Here is a 22,704-nt window from a genome sequence, read left to right on the forward strand (position 1 = left end):
CTTCAAGTGAAAAAAGCCTCAAGAGTTACGCGTTACAGGGATGGATACTGGCCTGGCTTTACTACATGAGCAAATTGTCCCCTGCAGAACATGAGGGGCCACTTCGTTCCCCTCAGCCCTTTCCCCAGCACGTACAAACCCAGTGCAAAAAGCCAAAGATGGGCAGGGTAAGCACACATGTCATTTGTCTTTATGCCAATTAGAAACCGAGATTACAGACCTCTTCACATTAAGTAGTCATGACTTTTCTTTATATCCCAACATTTTAATTGAATAAACCAATTAGAAATGTGATTTTCATTGATAGAGGATTATAAATGAAGAACCATTAAAGCACTTAAAAAAGCAACCATTATTAATGATTTAGTCCTTTGAGATTTCGATTCTTGACTGGAGAGTTTTGAGAAGCCTTTATTATAATTACGTACATCATTGAACAGCCTTTCCATGCAAACTCCATGAAATCATGAAAATAGAAAAGTTTTGTTTCAGCCCACACTTTTTCCATAAAATCACCGTTTTTTTCAGAATACAGTTCCCATAAAATAGGAGTATATTGTGAGAGGAGCATAGAATACAGTCATTGTATACAATAAGCTTGTGGCAAAAAAAGAAAAATGTTTCACATCTTTCTTTCAGATGTTTGTTATTTCTAAAAAAAAGGGGGGGGAAGGAATCTGGTTTGTCACAAAGCTAAGAGTTTTGCAAAATTAGTTTGATTACTTAAACATCTCTCACAGGTGACTATGATAAAATAAACAAGAGACAATCGCCATTGAAAGTATAAAAGACCAGTTGGAATACATGCTAATTAAAATTCTTTTAACAAAGTAAGTTTCAATATGTAGGATATTAGTTTTTTATTGAAAAAAATGAATACTTTTAAAAGGGGAACTGCTGCAGGACTTTCAGCTGCTTCTTTTTCTTTCATGGAGGTTCACAGATATGTAGCACAGTGACTTTTGGAAAACCAGGATTGTTATCCCCCAGAACACAATGAGACCTAGTTAACAGCACAACAAGCCTCTCTGCAGAATTTTTTTTTCAATTTGGCTTCACAGTGCTGTTATGCAGGGCCCATCTCTAAGAATTAAAAGAGCAGTGTGGTCTCCAGCAACCATCCAGCCCTTCATTTCTCACCCAAGACTACCAAATGAAGAGGTGGTTACATTGGTTACTCCACATCAAATGAGCTGAGATCACCAGCTCATTTCTTAAAGACCAAGGAAGAGTTGCTTTAGTTTAAAATAGGAGGGAAAGTAATGAATACAAAGTTCAGCCCACAAACCCAAAGACAGAAGAGATTCTCCTTTCAGGAGTTCTTATTGTGGCTAATTCCAAAGAAATCTCCTGTCTTATCTGCCTTCTGGAGCACATGTCAATGCTATGGATTCCACATGTGACCCATCAGCACCTCAAGACAGCATTGCCCTTTGATATCTAAATTATTAACAAATCTAACGTTTGTCAGCTTTGTCTCGTGGTAATTGCTGGTTCATATCTATGAATCTGTTTGTTATAAGAAGATAATTTCAATCAGAATTCATAATCCAGAACAGAAAGAATTTTTAAAATAATGAAGAAAATCAAAGCTTAAAACCAGTTTGTGTAACTAGACCTAGAATTTATTACTCCTGAGAGAACAAAGATACAAAATACATGTGAAAACTACACAAAGATTTCTACAAAGTAAAAAGTAGAAAGTGGGAAAAGGGAAAGCTACAGCTCAGTTGTTACACAGAAATGTAAGGCATGCATTAAAATATTGTAAATTCATGAAGTTTTTTTTAAGTGCAAATGGTTTTTTTAACAGTTCTCACTGAAAAATATGCAAATTGATACCTATGTTGTACACTTGTCATATTATCAGAAAGACACCAACACAAATCTATGCATATATACATCAACACGTCTGAAGTACATTTCGGGGTTCTGTTATTCATAGGCACTGGTTACAAGTCAGTCCAATACTCAGTTTCAGAAATGAAGTGGCAGCACTTACAGAACATTTCTCAAATACTACTAATAAAGGAATTGGTTTTTAAACTACCAAGAGGATGAAATTGCATTGCCATTTATAAGCATTCAACAACCAAAGAAGTATTTACAAATCATCAGCCATACAGATAAAGAACAGTATCAAATACTCTGTGTAAAAAGATAAATAATTAAAATGTATATTCCCACATCACAAAGAAATGTGATCATACAAATTATGGCACCATATGTTTCTGAAACATCAAAAATAAATGTAGCACATAGATACCTCTTCTTATATTTTACATTAAAATGTACACTACAATGACTGTAAAATGTCAATGTCATGACACCCATCGTCTTCAAATTCTTGTTTCTGGTAATAGCAATTATTATTAGAGTCCATGTTTATAAAGAAATTCCATATTTCAGCCTTGGGCTAATATTGCTCTGTGATATTGCTAGACCATGAAACTTATATCCTAAAAAAGTTACATATTTCATTTAAAATTATCTAATAGAAAGAGCTATTTGACATTTGAATATTCTGGGAGAAAGTGTGATAGATGCAATCTATTTCTCTGTGTAGCAAAGCATGGGTTAAAAAAAATAACATTTTTATTTTTAGACACAAATATCTAGTTTATTAGAGAAATATTTTTTAAATTGAGGTTTATCCATTTAAAATTTTAATCATGAATAGTACCGCAATTTTCAACATAAAATTAGGGTTTTTGCTAAAGTACTTAAACTTCTAAACCCTAATCATGTATCTCATTATGAGAAATGGATCAGAAAATCTGGAACACAACAGTGCTATGGAGCTCAAAATGCTGATACCCTGTTCTGCACTCTGAGGGTGAATGAGATAATTATAGCACTTGGATGTATTTCAAACGTTTATCTGAGTGTGTCCATTTTTGGCCACGTGCCAAATCCAAACAGAACTATATTGTTAAAGGCAACCAGAAATATTACAGTTAGCACAGACTAAGGCAGTTAAAATCTTTTTCCTTTTTTTTTTTGTTTTGTAAAAAAATTAAGGTGCAGAGAGAAATTTTTTTCTTGTTTTAACGGGTGCCAAATACTGATTAACAGTGCCAAGGAAAAGTAATTTTACTTAAAAGGAAAGACTACTAAAATCTAGAAATACCTGAATTGGATCTTTGATATCCAGATTTTTCCTGATTACCTGCAAAAGGAGTTGGGGGTGGGTAGTTGGCTTCTGTGAGCTTACTGATGTCTGACAGTGGTGTCGGTGGTGGCGGTGGAAGCAAAGTGCTGTTGGGGCTACTGATATCTCCTTCAGCCACAAGAGTCAAGTCTGCCACATTCTCATCATCTACCATCTGAATGCCTTCGGCTTGGAACTCTCTCGACTGCCTTTTCCACACTGTTGCATTGTTTTCCTGTGCATGCGGAATCGGAGACAAGGGAGGACTAAAAGGAACACTGAAAGTCTTCTGACTGTGGAGAGCTGCCAGGGCAGGTTTATGTTTATTTTCTGAGTAACTCGTTTTCTTAACTGAATTTTCATTAAAGTTTTGTAGGGGCTCCTGTTTTCCACTTGGTGATGTACATCCATCACTGCCATCGCTTTTTGAAACTCGCTTGTTGAAGCTTTTGGGACCTGTGGGAGTAGATGAGGATGGTTCTGGTCCAGAGGGTGGTAAACGAAGAAAGTCAGGAAGAATAAGGTCTTCTTTCCTTAGCAGTCCACGTTGGTCATCTGCTCTGTTACTTTGTGCTTTGGATATGAGTTCAAAAAATTCTATTGGGGAAAAACCCAAAATTGACAAGTTTTTGTCAGAAAGTGCAATGCCATTAAAATGTACAATTTCAGCACATTTATTTTCCATGAAGATCTTCAATTCTTTCAATGCTGCCTTGAAATAAGATCCCATGTTAATTAGGAACTTTTTCAATTGCAGCAATGTTCACTAGCATCACTATAATTAAGACCATCAGGATTGCTATTGTAAGTTTTGCAGTTTAGAACAGCTGCAATTCACTGAGCCTTGAACACATCTTCTATTTTACGCAGTTAATAGATCTGTACACACACACAGCATTTTTTAATTCTTTATACAAAACAAGGCTCTGGTCTCACAGACAATGGATGCACGTTTTTATATTCTGGATGGATTTTACCCATCTTAACTCAAAAATAGCCATGCCATTTGCACATTGACTCAGAATGTAGCAAACTTCCTTGTTGTATTGAATTTCTCTCAGTTTAATTAGATTTTATCACAGTTTAAATTCAATTCATGGTGGAGTTTTAAACCAGGATGCTATCATCACAGGGTATGATCAGATGATGATTTAAGTAACCCCATTTTAATTGCTGCTGCAATGAATCAGTAGCTTACAGGCAGTCAAGAACCATCCAATAAACCATTACCAAAAGTGATGGGGCAGCTTTTTTATGGAGGTTTTAATACAATTAGAAGTGATTTTCTGATCATGTCCTTAATGATATCCAATGGTTTAATATGTTTCTATATATAAATAATACTCATAGTAAATCAACACTGTTCTAGAAAGTTTCAAAACTTGGCAACAAGAAACTTAGCAATTATAAGCCAAGAATTATACCACTCCTCAAAAAAGAAGCATCACAACAATAAACAAACTCTTTGGTACAAAACATATACATATAAAAATATGTATTCTCAATATAGGGTCTCTGCATGTCCTACTTTTTCAAGAAGAGAGCACTTTAACTACTGAATATTAAAAGATGCTTTAAAAGGCCATCTCCAACAGGTTAATTAAAATCAATCATTTCAATCCAGCTTATAAGTATTGTTTGAAGCAAAAGCCATTACAAAATCAAGCAATAGATTGTTAGTATCAGTTTTAACTTAGCATAATATGAAGTCATACGCTTGCACTTGTATGACCTTCTTCCTAATCCTCTATTCCTACCTGGCAGGCTTTACAATGTATTTGTAAAAATGACTTTTTAACATGCTTTGTCAAATGCCATAAAATCTGAACATAGCCAAGATGGAAGCTTCAAAATGCTTCTTATTGCCAAAGTTTTGCAAAATGGCAGTAGGCATATTAAAACATGCAACATATCTAAGATGTGTCATACAAAAATGTTTCTTTCTGAAATTTCAAAGTTCATGGAACAGTTGTGGGTTTTTTTCATTAAAAAACAGTCTACAACATTTGGTATGCATTTTCCAAACTCTGACAAATTTCACAAAATTCAAAAATAAAATGTGAAAGCCTTGAATTCTGAAGTTTTCAAATTATGTTAATGTTTTACTCAGTCCTAGGAAGAAAAATGAAAATATTAAAATATGGAAAACAGGTTAACAAAATAATAAGCAACAGAAAATAATATAAAATGAACTATTTTAAAATGAAATATTTTGTAATAATATTTATATTAAAAGAAATCTATTTTGCAATACAACTATTAGCCATCGCTTTTTTTTTTCAGTTCTAATCAGTGGACATTTATTCACAGATGAACATTCACAGATGAACATTCACAGATGAACATTCATTTGCTGCATGAATATGCATAACTAGGTTTGGGATATACATACTGGGTAACTTCAGCAGTAAATTTTAATCTGTGTGCCAAATATATCTGATTTTTTTTTCTACTTGGGAAAATAGGAAGGAACATGTAGAGCTGACAAGTAATTGCTTCAGTTAATGTCTTGGGGCAGAGGGTGTTATGTCCAGATTTCTACTGCTACATAATTCTTATTCATCTTTCTCCCATGGACATCTTTCTATAAGAAAGTAAATTGTCTTATGAGGTTTTTTCCTAATGATACCACCAGAACTATTAAGAGGTGTATGTATGTATGTATGGCCAGACTTGGCAAACACAGATTTGGGCAGGGCTCTCCCCATATGCCCTTCCAGCCTGCTCAGTGGATTGTTCAGGTGAGGCACAGCGTGCACAGAACTGGCCCCACCGTTTAAGTCCCAAGGTCCATTTGCCACGGCCAAGCGAGCTTGGACAGTGACAGGGAAGTCCTCGGGACTGTCACAGCACCCGGTACTGACCGGGGCTGACCCTGCTGAGCATCCGAGATGTGACGGGATGGGATGGCAGGGAGGCTTTAACTGCCAGGTGACGATCCCCACTGAGACTCTAACTCAGGACCTTGGGATTCGGAGTCCAGAGTGCTCTCCTTTACACCACGGGACCGGCCCTATTAAGATGTAATTAAGGTAAAAATAGTACTCAGAATATACAAGATTACCAGTGAGCTTTTCACTCATTTCTACTTCCAACCACCTTTTCAGTGTACAATCTGAATGTAAACTCAGTTTCACTCTTGCCCATCACACCTCTCTGCAGCCATCGGACTGTACTGCCCTGACTCCTACAGATTCAGCTGCAAATGTACAAAGCCTCTCACCTGGGTAATTCAGGTCTGCACTACTGTGCCCAGTGCCTTTCAGTGAGTGAACACTGATGTAAAGGGGAATAGAAAGGCAAGCTTCCACCTTGCAAAATGTTCAAATGGGATATTCAACCGCAGTTGAGGAATGAATTTCTTTTTATTTTACAGGAATTAGGTACCTTTCCCTTTTGAAAATCCCATTAGGCACCTACATCTATCCTTAAATATTCTTAAAATTTTACCTTCAACTTAAAAAAAAAACAACACAAAAAAACCCAAAGACAATTCAAACACAACATCAAACAAAAATATTATGATCATGATGGATTGCACAATGCAGTATTAAACACATGGCAACTTATCCCACACAGACATAAAATTCTACTTTTTTCTAAGACTACTTATGTTAATATGTAAGCTATAAAGTTCACATACCCTCTGCTTCATCCAAATTAATTTTCTGACATTTTTTTTTCCCAATCTTTGCAATAGAGTCTTCTCTCTTTGCCAGCCGGACTTCCCTAGCATTTTTTCCATTTTCGCCTTTCATTTTGATAGAATTAGATTTTCCTAGAGTTCTTCCCTCTCCCTGCATTAGAAGGAAAGTTAAGGTACTGCTTACATTTAGGCTACATCATTGTGTACATAATATCATCTAAGGGAACGAAAAAGTTATTTTGGAAAGAGATTTCTCTACCACCACAATAAATATTTTAGTTTTGTCATGATTATGGCATACAACATTTGCCATAGTAGTTCCCAAATATGTATAAATAAATATAATGTTTACTCTGAAGAATTCACATAGCAGAAAGGGCCTTGGAATCTCAGAGTAATTCAAAGACTTTCAAACATAGATAAGCCAATGAGACACAAAACAACAAATACAACACAGCGAAAGTTATTTGATTCATCAGGAAGACAAAGTTCTCACAAATAAATGCTGTTGACAGTGGCAAAATATCAGATGAATTACAGCTAAATTCAATCTAGGTACATAATTTGGCTGATTCAAAATCATGGATGAATGCAGCCTTTAATATAGAATTCTAGAAGGAAATAAAAGATGATCTAAGGGACAAAAATCACTGCAGAAGACTTACAGTAGATACTTGATTTCTTGAAGTAGATACAATTGCAGTCTGTTTGACCAGTGCACCTCTTTGTTTATCTGTAAACACCAAACATAAACACACTTTTGATAACTATCAATTCATAATTACACAAAAAAGCAACATTTAAGTGACAATGATGCCAAAACCAGATTTTTCCTTTAAAATTACTCCAAGATATATCAGAAAATAAAGAATGAGCACAGTTGGTATTTCTGGTACTTTTCAGTCAAAACCTACCAGCATCTTCCTCTTATCTTCAAATTTTCTTCATACTGGCAATACTTTCAAAGCTGAAGTTTCACTTAAGTTCTAAATTTTCAGTAGCTTTAGACCAAATAATTTTATATTCTGAGCTAATAATTCAGTTTGCAATTCTCAAATTTAGAATTTAAACAAGAAAAACATCAGCAGAAAAGACCATTAAAAGGTCATGTTGAGTTTTGTCCAACCTGTTTCATGCATCAATTGTTTTGCAGACATTGCCATATCTTCTTTATCATCTTCCAATTAACCAAATGGCTGCTTCAAATTACACCAACCCACTGCTAGAATGATCCTCTATGATTTAGCCTTATACAGCCACTGACAGCACACTGGATTTAGGCTTTACTTGTAATCCTTAAACGAATTATCTGTGAGAGTACTTAGATTGATAATTTTTTTCAAAATAACAGTTGGTTGTGTTTACAAGAAAAATGACAAATGCGATACATGATTCTCCTCAATAAATGCTTCCATCTTTATTATCCTGGCTCTTCCTCAAAGAGGATCTCTGCACTAAGTCTATTTAATGTAACCCTATGTAATCTAATTTTTAAAACTAAGTGTTCTATATCTATAAAAAGGTCACCTAATGAAGCCAAACCTTTATTCTCAAGGCTGCTTACATTAATATAGAGAGTTAATTGTGCCAAAAGATTGTCAACCGTCGATAAATTTTTATTTTTCTAATTTTTTCCCTAGGTTAATCACAAACCATATCCTTTTTAGAGTTATCTCCAGAAACCATAATTTAAAACTGGATAAGTAGGCTCTGCTCCTTTCTCATGTTAAAGAAGGATATTACCATAGCAGTATGTATTAGCTGCTGTCCAAACTGCATCTGTTTTACTTACATAGAATGTTTCTTATTAAATAATTGCCAAATTTGCAGATGTTATTTGGCACTTTATTCTCATTATTATTACTAGGCACTACGTCCCTAAATATATATGTGGATATATGGCTGAATGTAAGTAAAATATTCAAATATTACTAGTGCAAAATTTCTCACAGCAACAGTAAAAGGACTTTTATTGATAGATTTCCTCAGTCTTCAGAAACTGCACTCCTTTTTAGTTTAAAAGAATATATGCTCCATGTGACACATCTAAATTTTATCACATTAATCTCACCTTCACATCCACAGAAGAAATTAACCAGAGTGAGGGTTTGTGAAACTCACTTGACATCATAAATAAAAGCTTTTAGACCAACTTACCTCTACCCTTTGTTGGTTCTTTCTCTTCTAGAACAACTCTCTGCCCATCCAGATTAGATATAGGGACACCAAGATCAAGTGGTTCCTGCTCACCATTCTAAAGTCGGATCACAGTTTGTATATATAAGAAAAAAAGCTGTTTTCAGAACAAACTCATCCACTCTGACATTTTCAAAAGAAAATAAAGCATTTCTACATTTCAGTGGAGCCTCGATATGTCCTTCTTCTACTGTTCTCAAAATGTTTATTCCATTAGTGTAAAACTACCTTGATTCCAATGAGTGTAACCCAATTCTGTGAGGAGAATGGTATTTGGGGAAAGAAGATACATGAAGAAAAAAAATCATCCAATGTGCAAGTGTGCACAAATACTCAAGAACCATTGGTGTCTATCTTTAGCATATCATATTTTTCAGAGGATGTTTGAGATTACTTTATATTCTAAATTGGCTGTATTTTGTTATTTTGTAATTTTATTAAATGAAGTTATCTTTCTAGCAACAGGTTCTTCAGTTATCCTAAAAACATGGACTGGATCAGCTAAGACAGGATACATATTAGAAATAGCACAGAAGTAGGTATTTCAGCAGAATAGAACAGAACACGATAGTCAAGTGCTGAGTAGTAGAGAAGTTAAATCACTCTGCCTTCATAAAAAACTTTGCAAGGGATTTGAGGCAACTTTCATGATTCCCAGGATAATGGAACAAAGCTTTAGTCCCAATCCACTTTCCTTGGCTAATACTGGGAGTTGAGCTCTGGAAGAAGGTAAATTCAGGCTTGGAAATATAAGATGTTGGATTTATTCTGAAGGGGAATATAAAACAGATGCAGACTAAATATTAAGCATAATGGTCAGGACTATGATACATATTATTATCTCAACATCCAGTTATTGCTATTTTAATGCCTAATTGTTGGGATAGGAGAAATTTCAGGGACTATCACATGATCTTCTCCATACAGAAGGTATTGCTGCTTGAATTACATCAAAAGATACTTACTAGTCTTGCCACAAGTTCATTAAGATTTAAACCATATTTTGCAACCACAGGCCTTAAGACCTCTGTTACTGGTTTGGTGGGTTTAGCCTTCAAACCAACTGATCGATTGATTGGAACAAGATCCAGCCTGAAACATATCAATAGTAACATTAAGTATGAAATATTCCAATAAATAAAACATACTAAAATACATAAATCCAATCTACAGCAAAGTTGTACCAGTTTACAGCTAGCTAAAACTTCAATAACACAAATCTATCCTAAACTGGAGGTATAAAGAACTTTTAATTCAAATAAAAATTCTACTGTTTCACTTGCCAGAGCTGAGTGAAGGCATAAACCCACATATTTGCATGATGATCCTCACACCAATTAAATCACCTCTACATGAAATTACTCTGACCATTCTGGTTCAGGACTGCTTCAATTCCATGCTTGTACTATAGTCTTGGATGTAAAAGAACTACTTCTTCATAATTCCACAAGACAGACTCACAATTTCTTATTCAATGACATGAGATGAGCTTGGACAAATAATTTTATTTTTAAGCAGAGGAACAAATGCAGTGGAATGCCAGATGATGCTACTCTTGGGTTGGTGTCACCATATCAGGAGAATTGCTGTCAGAGAAGCTAATATATCAAAGCTGGAAAAGCAATTCACTTGGAATTTAAGGGCCAAAGCCAGCTCTCTTCAGATTCTACTAAGCACTTCTGTATCGTTTCATTAAAATAACAACAAAAATAATGAAATAGAAAAAAGAAATTGAAACCTAAACAACTAATTCATTAACATCTAAATTCCCTGCACAGAACTGTGCTTAGCTTTGTTTTCCATTTCTCACATGCTCTTCACCTGTGCCCTGATTCCGCTGTAACAGGCCCATTTGCCTATAATGGCACTATAGTATGAAAAAAGAGGGAGGCTTATTACTAACAAAACTGTCAGAAGAAATGCACATTGCCAGAAGAAATTACTGTAGTTTTGTCAGTCATGATTAAATTGCTTAAACATAAGATATTTAGTCATGTTGACTTTTCCCTTCCACAAGAAACATGAATAACCGAAACTTTGTCTTTCATATATTCTCTGAATTCAACAGCTACTGAATAGAAATTATGATCTTTAATCATTAAATGGTAATTGACACAGAAGCAGCAAACATTCAGAAAACCAAGTATAGACACATAGTATTTGTCTTATGTCTGAAAATGTTCCAAATATTTGACTATATTTGCTTACACAGTGTCTGCCCAGAGAAAGGAATAATGTAGAACTTTTGTACACTTTAATTAACACACAAGTACCATATGGCACTGCCTACTTGAACTTCCTTTTTAATTTGGAAATTCAACAAACTCACACCTAATAAAAGACTGCTCAATGTCAATTTCAAAATTGAATATGCTATGCAATGTTTATTAACCTGAAGTACCCTTAAATAGAAACTAACCCTGTTTCTTAAAGAAAAGCAATATACAACCAAGATGAGAAATGCCTAACAAACTTTATTCACTTCAAAAGTGCAACTCAGTAATGTAACACAAACATTTGACTTAATTAATTATTCCTGAAATAATTTTTTCAGGAGTTTTCATAGAACTGGTTTGGATTCATTTTGGAAAAAATATACAAACAGGTTATTTTGAAAAAGTATGCTATCAAATAATATTACATAAAGCTAAATATATAATGTACCAAATTACATTATATCTGTAGTAATAGTTTAACATTGACTTATTAAAGATTCAGGGTTATAAATCTATAATTAGATGAATTTACATTTATACAATCAGTCTTACTATAATTTTCCAGGTGGGCACATAATTACAGATGTAACTGAATGGGAACATGCAATCAATTTCATCTTAAGACGGAGAATGGCAGTTCAATTTCCATCCCTTTCTTGTGCTACTTCAACCTACTAAACACGTCTCTTCCTGGTGTGGAAGGTCCCCCTGGGCCCACAGATCTGTCCTGGATGCTTGTCCACAACTGTTTCAGCTTGAGCAGCTTGACATCATAATAGTATTTAAATCCCTAAACTGGAACACTGGCATCAAGATCTCACTTGTATCCAAGACAGCAATCCAGAAAGCTCCTTCCTGCAGCATGTGATACTCTTCAGGTGCTGCTCCACTCTGTTTGAAACATTCCTACAAGCCCATGTTTCTCCCAAGGATCCTCATCTTGGTTGTCCTCATGGGACTCTTTGCTTGATCCTGAGACCTATTTCTGTTAATGTGCAGGTACAATGAATGGGAACCTCAGGCACCCCTCCAGTGCTGGACTCAAGATTACAATCTAAGATGCTGCATTACACGGCTCACTGGATTTTTTATTGATTCAGACAAATTTTTCTACATTATCTACTGTTTTTAATGCACAGCTAACTGGAAACATATTTCAGTGCACTCACAAAAAGCAAAATGGAAAATGGGGTGGAAAATGCCAGAGGAAGAAGGTATTTTTGACTCTTACCGAAATAAAGTGCGTTTTTCTAAACGTAGGTCCCGAGACTCCAGGATGCTGCTGTCTTGGTGCAATACCAGTGGCTAAAGAGCACATGGCAGGAATAAAAAGAGAGAAAGAGAACTAAATATAAAATATGTAAAAAAAGAACAGCTGTGTTGTTAATTTTTTAAAATACTCAGAAAATAACTCGGAAAATTATTAATATATGTTGCATGCAATCTAGTGAATATTCATTTACAATAAGGAACATGATTAAAGCAAGTTTTATTTTGACTAGTTATGAAACTTCCCCTGGAGTCTGCAGGTATTCAGGAACTTGGTGTTTTAAAACAAGTCTAGGTTCTTCAACTTAAATAAATTACACAGAATGAGGCAACAGACAATATAGGCAGCTAACAGTCTTTAAAAGAGTTAAAAGAAAAAGCCCACAACTATGCACATTTGTTGATTTTTGTCATTGTAATAATCTAGGTCAATCAAAAGCATACATTTAAGAGAATAAAAGAGAGTCATCACACACACCTCCACCCATATAGACTTTTGTTTTGGAAATTTTCCTCAATATTAAAACCTATACATTATTTTCTGCATTAATGCATCTCACTCATCTTTGAACAAGTGAATGTCTCTTATAGTACTGCATTGAAGCAAAAACCACACATTTGTTTGCTTTGTGGATACTTTCAATTAAATACCAGCTAATCTTTTCCCTAGACAAACTACATAGACTAGATACCTAAATTTTCTTGTTATAAGGAAATCTTTGTCAAAAGCTCTCTTTTGCTTTCTGTAGTGTAGACATCATAGAAATCACACAACTGCAACAGTTCTAGATTCACTAAAATTCTCCTTCAATGAACCAGCACTACCAATGTAAAGCTACAGGGAGAACCAGAAGATTCATGTCAGCATTGAGAGACCAGAATTGCTGACTAGCAAAATGAGTATGAAAATTTTTCCAAAAAAAAAGCCCAGGAATACGCAATACCTTATCACCTCCAACTAAGAACAGGTCCACTGCAGCAATGTTAATGCCATGTTTCTCACAGACCCCAGAGAGCACCTCTTTGATGGAGAATCCAGATTTAACAGCCATTTTGCTGGATGAACCATCTGGGAGGTTTACACAGCAGTATTTGGGGGATTTATCTTTATCTGGTACAAATGCAGGCAATCTTGAGGTTTCAGACTTTAAAGGAAAAAGAAAGAAATGTCAGTGCCCAACAGGAAAATTAGGACTGTCTGTGTGTAAACTTTCAGAGTCCACACTAATCAACCCAAGCCTAGAAGCATACTTGCTACCATGCTTTATATATCCTTCCAATACCACAAATATCAGACAAATTTAAATCCTGGGGGGGAAAATTAGATAAAGATAACAAGACTGTACAAATCTAAATTAATTTCAAGCAGGTAAAGTTTTAGATAGCAAGTGGGTAAAACAGTTACAAGATTCACAATAGAACTCCTGATCAAAAAGTGCAAAAAGTAAATAAAATCTCATTAAGCATCTAAATAGTTAAGTGTCTGTGCTTCACAATGACCTGCTGATGTATAAATTACAATTGGCACACTATGAATCGACACATAAATGATGAGGAATACCTTTAAACACCAGGTTCCTCAATCAAAATTTCCTCTTTTTTAACACAGTCCGGATGCTACACACACATAGACCCCAGAGAAATTAAAATTTTCAAATGATTCACTTCATGACCATGCTTTTGCTTTTATTAAAGGGAACTAGAAGTACAATGGGTTAAGCACTAACCTTTATTCTAGAGTAACAGCAGAATAGTAACACCACTACTAAATATAAAAAATATCTTTAAAAATTTAACCAAAAGCTCACTTATAACTTAAAAGGACACTACAAAAATACTGCTTTTGACATCCTTTTAGGGTACTCATAATGGTTTTTCTCTTCTCTAACTTGCTGTTTCTCATCCAACTCACAGTAAGTGTCTGACTTAAATCAGTTGGGAGTGGGAAAGAAATGAGGGGTTGTTGCTTTAGGGAGACTTTGCATTTGCTGTTTTTTAAGACAAATTTTCCTGCAAGAGAAATAGACATGACTTCGTCATACTTGTTTCCCTGATCAATATTTCCCACATAGGCAAAACCACATAGTTACTAGAACTGAGTCTACTAGAGGGATATCAAAAGCACAGATCTTTTTTTTTTTAATTTCCTTTTTAAGATTCTTCCTCAATATGAATATAGCTAAAATAAAATTAAAGTATTACATTTATGTCTTAATGCTGTTTGAATTTTGCATTTCATTAATTTTACACTGTGAAGGTAGAACTCGATGGTTAGAAATCATGTTTTGGCTGATTATTTTCTTCATGTGACAAACTCAGTGTTTGCAACAAAATTCCCTACTTCCCAGATATTCAGGAGCCGAGTTAAGTCACAATGACAAGAACAACTCACAACTTTAAAAGAAACAGCAAGAGAAGCAGCACAACAGACGCTGGTACTGCAATCAGCCTAATGCAACTTGCAGTCAGACCAAGAAGAGGAAAAGCTTTAACATGGGGCTGTTCAGAACTGAATCTCAAAGCCCTGGTAGGTGGAAAAAGCTGTTTATAAAGAGCTACAGTAGCTCCCTTTAAAAGGGAAACTTTTTTTCTGGAAGTTTCTGGTACCTGAAGTTCAGACAGATGAGATGCAAAGCATATCTTTCTGATACAAGGAGAAAATAAGAATCAATATATTCATACAACCTTTATTATATTTTTAATACTCTAAAATGGCTTAATATTACATTTTTTGCTCTAACTGTGCCAACTAAAAACCCTTTCCCAAAGCATTACATCAAACGAATTACATCACACTCCTTAGAAACTGAGTAATTCCCTGTTTATCAGCTTCCCCACTCGTCATTAGTAAGAGCCAGCCATTACCAAGTCAAGACTCGCAGTTGATGACATGGACCCTTGGGATTCCCGTCTGTATGACAATCCATTGGACTGAAAAGAATCTGCAGGTGCAAAGAAGCAGAAATCAGCAGAAAGGCTTGTTATTTATTATAATACAGAAAACTATTTCAAGTAGTAGCTCCTCTGGTCAGAAAAAAATATTTTTTTCATTAAATGAACTAAAACCACCAAATCTTTATACTGTGCACTGACACGTGGAAATTGAAACAACTTTTCATTAAGTATTTCTTGGTTATGTAACTCTTGAATAAACCCACTTGCTTTTATATTTAAAAAACCAACTGAACCACTTTTTAAAAAAATCGTAATTCAATTAATCGGATTAAATAAATTTTAAATATTTAATCTCAAAAATTATTCTACCTCTTCAGCTATTTTGAAGGGAACTAGCAAATATGGTGCTAGAAAATTGAAACTTAGAACTATCAGAAGGTAAAGCCTATAATCTCAGCAAGTGCCTCTGATGTCCTTTCACATATGAGTATAATGAGAACACTTAACATATCCATGTGATCAAAGATATCTGTGGGTCTGGGCATTAATCAGAAGCAAAAATCCCAGCAACAATATGGACCAAATGTGGTGCTTCCGTGGAATTTTTCCATTGTTTTTAACTAAATGTAATGATTTAATGCAAAACTTTCATCTCCTCCTCTAGAGGCCATGTACAGGTGCTTTCATAAGGGAATTCTTCCTTAAACTCTCAAGTTTAATTTTGTTTAAGTAACAAAACAGCAGATTACAGGGGTTTTCATAATTCTTGACTCCCCTTCTTTCATTTAGTTAGGAAAGCTGAAAACAGCTAATAACTGTGTTCAAAATTGAACATTTACCTGTGTGATACTGATACAAAAGTAGGATTATGAAGATGGAGGAATTTTTAAATAGCTTTAACTATGGCAGTGTTTGCATGTAGTGTTCCTGAATTTCTCTGTAAAGATTTGATATTTTGTTACTCTAAAAATAGTAGCTCTCTGCTTGAAAAAGCAATTACCAGCACACAGAAATGCAGAATCTACTGATAAGTCAAAAAAAAAAAAGTCTCATGGAAGTCAATAAAAACCAATTCATATTTTCATACTTTCATTTATTTACTTGTAAATTTGCTTCCACAAAACTTGCAGTGATACTGTAGTCATGCTATGGTCTTCTGACTCAGCTTCTTTTGCCTCTGTCACTCCCAAGGATGCACTTAGATACAAACTAATCATGATGAGATTAGTCACATCTGTTGCTGAAACAACCTTGAAACAATGTGGAATGTGAATCCTCACCGTTTGGATAATCACCATTTTCTCTTCTCTTCTGTGATTTGCCCAAACTCTTACTTCTTGACCACGAGAAGAACGTTCCTCTTTTCTTCTTCTCAGTGTCCTCCTCTCCAGACTCTTCATTTAAAGATCTTCCTGACTTTGATTTACCACTTAGCTATCACCAAAACACAATTAAATCACTGGTTGGATCACAGTTGTAAGTATATTGTCTAAAATAAACCTTCCCACACTTCTTCCTAAAACAAGAGTGTGATGGTCAGGGTTAGCTGTGTTCCTCACCCCACGCACAAGTGTATATGCCAGCATCCCTCTAAGCAGCCATCAAAAGAAACCAAAAAAAACCCACCAGTGGAAACAAAAAGAAACACATAGATGGAAATGTGCTGCTTGATAAGGAGTACGAAACAGGAGCTGGAAACAAGCCACAGAGAGCTTCTGCAAATACTGAAGAGCTCTTTCCAGCTCCCCAGTAATGCCTAAGATAACGTGGAGGCCATTTGCCTGGCTTTTAAAACACTAAATTTCATTTTGGTATTTTTCCTAGGCCAGGCTTGAACATGAACTGTATTTAAAGACAATGACAAAGTACTGTTTAACATTTACAAGTATAATCAAGTATTTATTACTGTTGAAGAATACAAATGTCAGGAATGTTTGCTATTAAATTAAACTTCCTTTTAACAAGCCAGTATTCTTGTTAGATTATTAGAATATTCCTTAAAATGCAACTTTTAAAAGGTTCCTACTTATAAAAATACCTAATGGCAGATGGGCTAACCTGTAGGGATTGACATAAAAAGATGAAAAGTTATAATTTATCCATACAGTTATGTAATGCTACAGTGGTATTATCTACATGAAGAAAAAAATAAACCCTAAATAATGTTAGGAGATCAGTCAGTAAGAATACTGGTCTAATTTTTAAGCAACTGCATTTGTTTAACACAGAATTATCTTAATTCAGTAGAGGGTAAGAAATTAAAAAAAATCCTCTGCAAAAATGAGTCAGAGTAGGTTAAGCCTTCTCCATAACTTCTGATAAAATGTCTGTTGTCCGCAAAGGTTAATTTACCACATCTTAGTTCCAATGTTCAATCAAAATAAGCTTCTGAACTGGTGCATTAAAATAACCCTTACTTTTTATATATAAATATATATATAAATAAATACAAAAATTTACATTCAGGAAGTCAATATCTAGAAAACTGATTTAAAGGTAAGGATGAAAAATGTAAGTATTTTCCCGAGTACATAAAAATTTGCAAGTTATATTTACCAGCATCTCTAGCCAAACATTTTAATTGTATTTTATGTGTGATGTTTGAGTTTCTAAAGAACTTGGAAAACATTGTTTCCAAACATGGTCTTCAGATAACAACAATGCAAAGGTAACCTTTTTTGGTGTTGAGATATTGGACTTCTCTGAACTGACGCTGTGTTTAGAGGTGGGGCTGCTGGGAACACGCTGGGGATCAGGAAGGGCACGTCCTTCTACTTCAGCTAAGATGCATTCTTGGTAAAGGGGGGATTTCAGAAAGCGAGTATAGCTATCAAACTTCATCAAGTTAAATATCTGAAATTAAAACACAATGAATAGTGGTTACATAGGCTTAAATAACACATCAAGAATATTAAGCTGTTTTGCAACAGCCAACTCCCACAGAATTTAGGACATTAACCTGTGAACAGCAGTAGGTATGACTTTGTTTAAAAACTTCCTCACAAAGAGGAATCTTTTTCACACAATGAAAAACAAAATCCTTCTCTGACCACAGGAACACTGGCAAAATTAAAAAAAGGCAACTAATTTCAGAGCACTTCAGGCCAAGTCTCAACAACTGCTTAGTATACACAACACACACAGCTTTGAAACATTTCTTGAGTTCTGTTGAGCTCAGTGAATCACACCGTGGTGTGTTGCCAAAACTGTAAAATACAGACTCAAGGACTCACAGAAGAACTGCTGATACAAGATTACTGGGGGAAAATCCTAAGTATACTCTTCAAACTCCAAAACAGATGCAAAACGCAAAGTAACTGGAAAATACAAAGTATTTCAGCTGCCCTTGAGATTTTTAAGAAAATGAAACTTATAAAGGTTACACTACTCAACAAGTCACAGTACATTAAGCTGAATGTATTTTGTGCCCCCAAAAGATAAGACATGATTCCACAGCACAGCTAACACTAATATCCTAGATTTAACACAGTTTCAGGATAAAAACCAAAGCTTTGCAGTTTCCTTCTATCACAGAATCTAGATCCAAAAGATGATAAAATTGTTATTCCATGCTAGGTGGGAAGAATAAAGGAAAAAATTGCAGAGAACTTCGAGACACAAAAAAACCACTGCAGAGATGCAGTCTGCAGATTAAATAATACAGAAAAAAAACCCCAAACCTACAATCTTTTAACTTTGCTGCACAGATTAATGAGAGTATAACCAGTTTACATTAAGCTGATTATCGTGTGCCCTACTATGCTTCTAGCCCACACTACATCCATGATTCCCTATATATAGCATTATTATCATATTAATTTACATATCTAAATGACTTCTGCTTATTTGGAAATGGATAGAAGATACTTGTTCTTACAAATGAGAAAGAGTAACATATCTTTATAAAGTATAATTTGAAATTTACACATAAACGAGTAGAAAAACTTACATTTAATTACAAAAGTCTACATGAAGTACATGACTTTTATTCTTATTTTAGTATCTTCAAGTGACCAACACTATCTTGCATCTGAAAATGCTCAAAATGATTGCTCTTATTCAATTTATAAGAAACAACAAAATCCTAATTAGGCATTTTGGCTGCATCCACACTGCCATTAAACACTTTTATCAAGATCAAAGGCAAATTTGTCAGGACATGGACAGAACTCAACTTCCAGGAGCACTCCCAACAGGCAGTGCTTGAGAGAGGATGCCCTGAGCAGGGCTTTCCAAGGCACTTTTCCACACGCTTCTGCAACGCCACTGCAGCCTTACAGCAACACTCCCCATTCCCCAGCATCACATAACATTCATCTGACAACCCCCACAGAGCAGCATCCTTGCACTCCATGGTCAGTGCTGAAATCTGAAAAATCTTGTCAAACACCACAAAGGCAGAACTTTCCAATTATTAACATTGCGCCACCACCATGAGCAGCCTGGGGTGCGTTGCAGTAACCACAGAACCTACAGCCTTGTGTTCTCAGGGCCATGCCACCCACCAAGACCACAAACTGACCGACTGCAGAACCACCACCCAATGAAACCAAGATATTAAAGAGCCATCAAGGCAGCTGATCACTCAGCACTGACCTCAGCCAGCACAACTAGCCCCAAGGCCAATTATTTGGACAGAAGAAACTCTTCACCTAATTTTTCAGTGGGAGGAACAGGTTTGACTGAGGGATCTGACTGAGGCACTGACAATTTGAGATAAGCAGGTCAGGTCCAGACAGGCCACGTGGCTGGGACTGGAACCACAGCAGGACTCCCTCCACATGAGCATCTCTTCTGACTTTATGAGCTCTCCAACCCAAGGATACAGCATTTTCAAAGGAAGAAAACCTGTATCTGTCCTGTCACCTGACTGGTAAGAACACTATGTACTCCACCAGACAAATCAGAGAGGATGAGAATTCAGGCATGGTCTCCACAACACCAGGATGAGGAATGCATGAAAGAGTCTGGGAAGATGGTGACTCTAAAGTCCCACGGAAGCCTCAGGCAGTGCTGGAAACTACCAGACCAGCAGTCAGACCAACCTTTCTTTCTCCACTGGGCAGACGGAGGGTGATACTATACCCAGCTGCTCTGCTTGCCCCCAAAGCATGCAGTCTGAGGTTCTGTGCTAGGACTGTGACCTGCTTCATTAAGGCTATAGGCTTGAGTTAAAATCCTGTTTTCAAAATTAAGTCTACTAGAAAACTGTTAGGACAGAAGAGTCACCAAATAGATTACTTACAAGAAAAAAATAAGAAACTTAAAATTCTACAGGAAATGTAAAGTGTATCCTATTGTTACATAACTGTTCTGAACAGCAATAATTATTTAAAATACATCCAATTCAGAGGCGTTCAGACACTCAACAGTTTTAAAAAGCTCTTTGCCTGACAGTACTATTAAAGCATATGGGAAGACCTCCTTTAATACAACTGACATTTTACAAACCACTTCAACCCAAATTAGACACTATTTGTGTACTCAACTCTCCACTGAAGAAAAGAATAAGCAACCATATGCAAACAGCATATGCAATGGTGTTGCCACACATGGAATTATTTACTTGCACTAAACCTTCATTTTAATAATAGTACTTGTCAGATTACTTTTCAGTTAATGACAATTTTCTACACATAACAGAAAAACAGTCAAGCAGGCTTCCATTATACAGCCTTCTTCTCTTCTGCTAACAGAATCTACGTGATCTTGATCTCAGTGCCTTTTTATATGTAATAAGGCACATTGAAACTATTTTTACAGGTTGTGAAGGAAAAGATAATGGACAAATATAGACCATTCACATTTACTACAGTTACCTGAAGCTGCTGTTCCTTGAACATATCCGGGTGTGGAGAATTGAGAATATCATCTGCCAACTGTGCCTGGCTATCAATATTAACTGGGGTTGTAGCTTTGCTACATAAGAATTTACTGAAGATCTCTCGAGCTCTGTAAGAAAGCTACAGAAAAGAAATGCTAAATGTATGTTGACTTTAAAACCATATTTTTAGCTAGGCATTTCTTACTCTGATATATTCCACCCAAAAATATATAGTGGGTTTTTGATATACACATTTTTCATATGTCAGCTTTTGTTAGTTTTAGACATATAAATAGGGGGTTTCCTTTAAAATTACAAATAATTACAATATTTCTTAAGCACTAAAAGTTGTCATCAAAATAAAAATTAAAATAATCAAGCTGTGAAAATAATAAAAGTGAAGTACAGCAAATGGTTTGTTACAAAGAATAGATTTTTTTAGATTTTAGACCTTTTACATAACAGTTACTATTTAAATAAATCCTCTAGGGTTCAGTTTCTTGAGGTTAGAAAGAGGTAAGTATATATATGAATATTTAAAGTCAAACCCACTAATTTTTAACTTGTTTACTTTGAAACACCCACATCATGGAAATAATGAAAAACACACCAAACTGAGCTCAGATTTGGCTGTGGTGTAGACAGAAGTGTTGCCAACATGTACAAAATTCAGAATTATCTACACTGTCTGACCAATGCAGGACTACCTTAAAATGAGGAGATGGAGTTTCTCATAATTCGTGAACAAACATGACTTTGCTTAGAACAGCAGATAATTTAAGTTAGTTATAAACACATTATCTTGGTTGGTGGAGGCAATCTAGCTGAAAAAGTGTAAGAGGCCTTTCCTTGACATGTTAAATTAATTTGCTCTGCACTCCCATGCTCTGGGCTATCACAGCTGGCCATTTCCAACATCCAGGATACCTTACCTCATTTTTACAGAGCTACCTCTGCACTTCACTGTAGTTTAAATATATCCAACACCTTAAATTTAGGTCAGCCAACCCTATTTTAGTGATGTCACAGTACAAAGACCAAGCACAGCTCCAGTAATTTCAATAATCTTGAAAGAGTAACAATAAAAATTGAGGCAACACAGGGTACTGAAATACATTAACTTACCTCTTTTTTATCATGTGCAGGTACATGGTTAAAATATTCACAGGCCTGCCAAAATAAAATATTTTCTTCACTAAATTCTTTCCGTAGAAATTCCTAGGGAAAAAATAAACAAATAAAGAAATGTCTCAAAGAGAAGTTACTTGCCCCAAACAATGTATTTATAATGCTTGGTAAGTTTGCATAATGATAACTTTTCAATCTCATAGTCTGTTTTTCATTTAAAGTAAAATTCAATATATGTCCAATACACACCTAGTGCTTCTTTTTTTCTCATTTCTTTTTACATGTATATAACTGAGAAAAGTCCACCAAGTTACAATCAAATCATTTGCAAGTAAAAAGTTTGAAATGTCATGTTAAGTAGCATATAAACTAGCAATTA

The 22,704-nt window shown here is 35.2% G+C and overlaps 1 protein-coding gene across 11 annotated transcripts in view; it reads right to left on the reverse strand.

The window, feature by feature from the left end:
• The window catches only part of RGS12 (regulator of G protein signaling 12), an 84,372-nt gene that overhangs the window by 13,801 nt on the left and 47,867 nt on the right, over window positions 1-22,704 (reverse strand). For 6 of the 11 annotated variants that reach the window (XM_071556887.1, XM_071556897.1, XM_071556894.1 and 3 more), the window contains 12 exons: window positions 22,323-22,415; window positions 21,193-21,336; window positions 18,047-18,226; window positions 16,654-16,807; window positions 15,344-15,420; window positions 13,423-13,623; window positions 12,441-12,514; window positions 9,959-10,085; window positions 8,955-9,051; window positions 7,463-7,539; window positions 6,795-6,948; window positions 3,131-3,748 (listed from right to left, as the gene is read on the reverse strand). In XM_071556887.1, the coding sequence (XP_071412988.1) occupies window positions 3,131-3,748; window positions 6,795-6,948; window positions 7,463-7,539; window positions 8,955-9,051; window positions 9,959-10,085; window positions 12,441-12,514; window positions 13,423-13,623; window positions 15,344-15,420; window positions 16,654-16,807; window positions 18,047-18,226; window positions 21,193-21,336; window positions 22,323-22,415 (1,996 nt within the window). The other 5 variants (XM_071556890.1, XM_071556888.1, XM_071556889.1 and 2 more) reach the window with 5 other exon arrangements.

This window comes from Pithys albifrons, chromosome 5 (assembly GCF_047495875.1).
Source record: "Pithys albifrons albifrons isolate INPA30051 chromosome 5, PitAlb_v1, whole genome shotgun sequence".
Classification (NCBI taxonomy): Eukaryota; Metazoa; Chordata; class Aves; order Passeriformes; family Thamnophilidae; genus Pithys; species Pithys albifrons.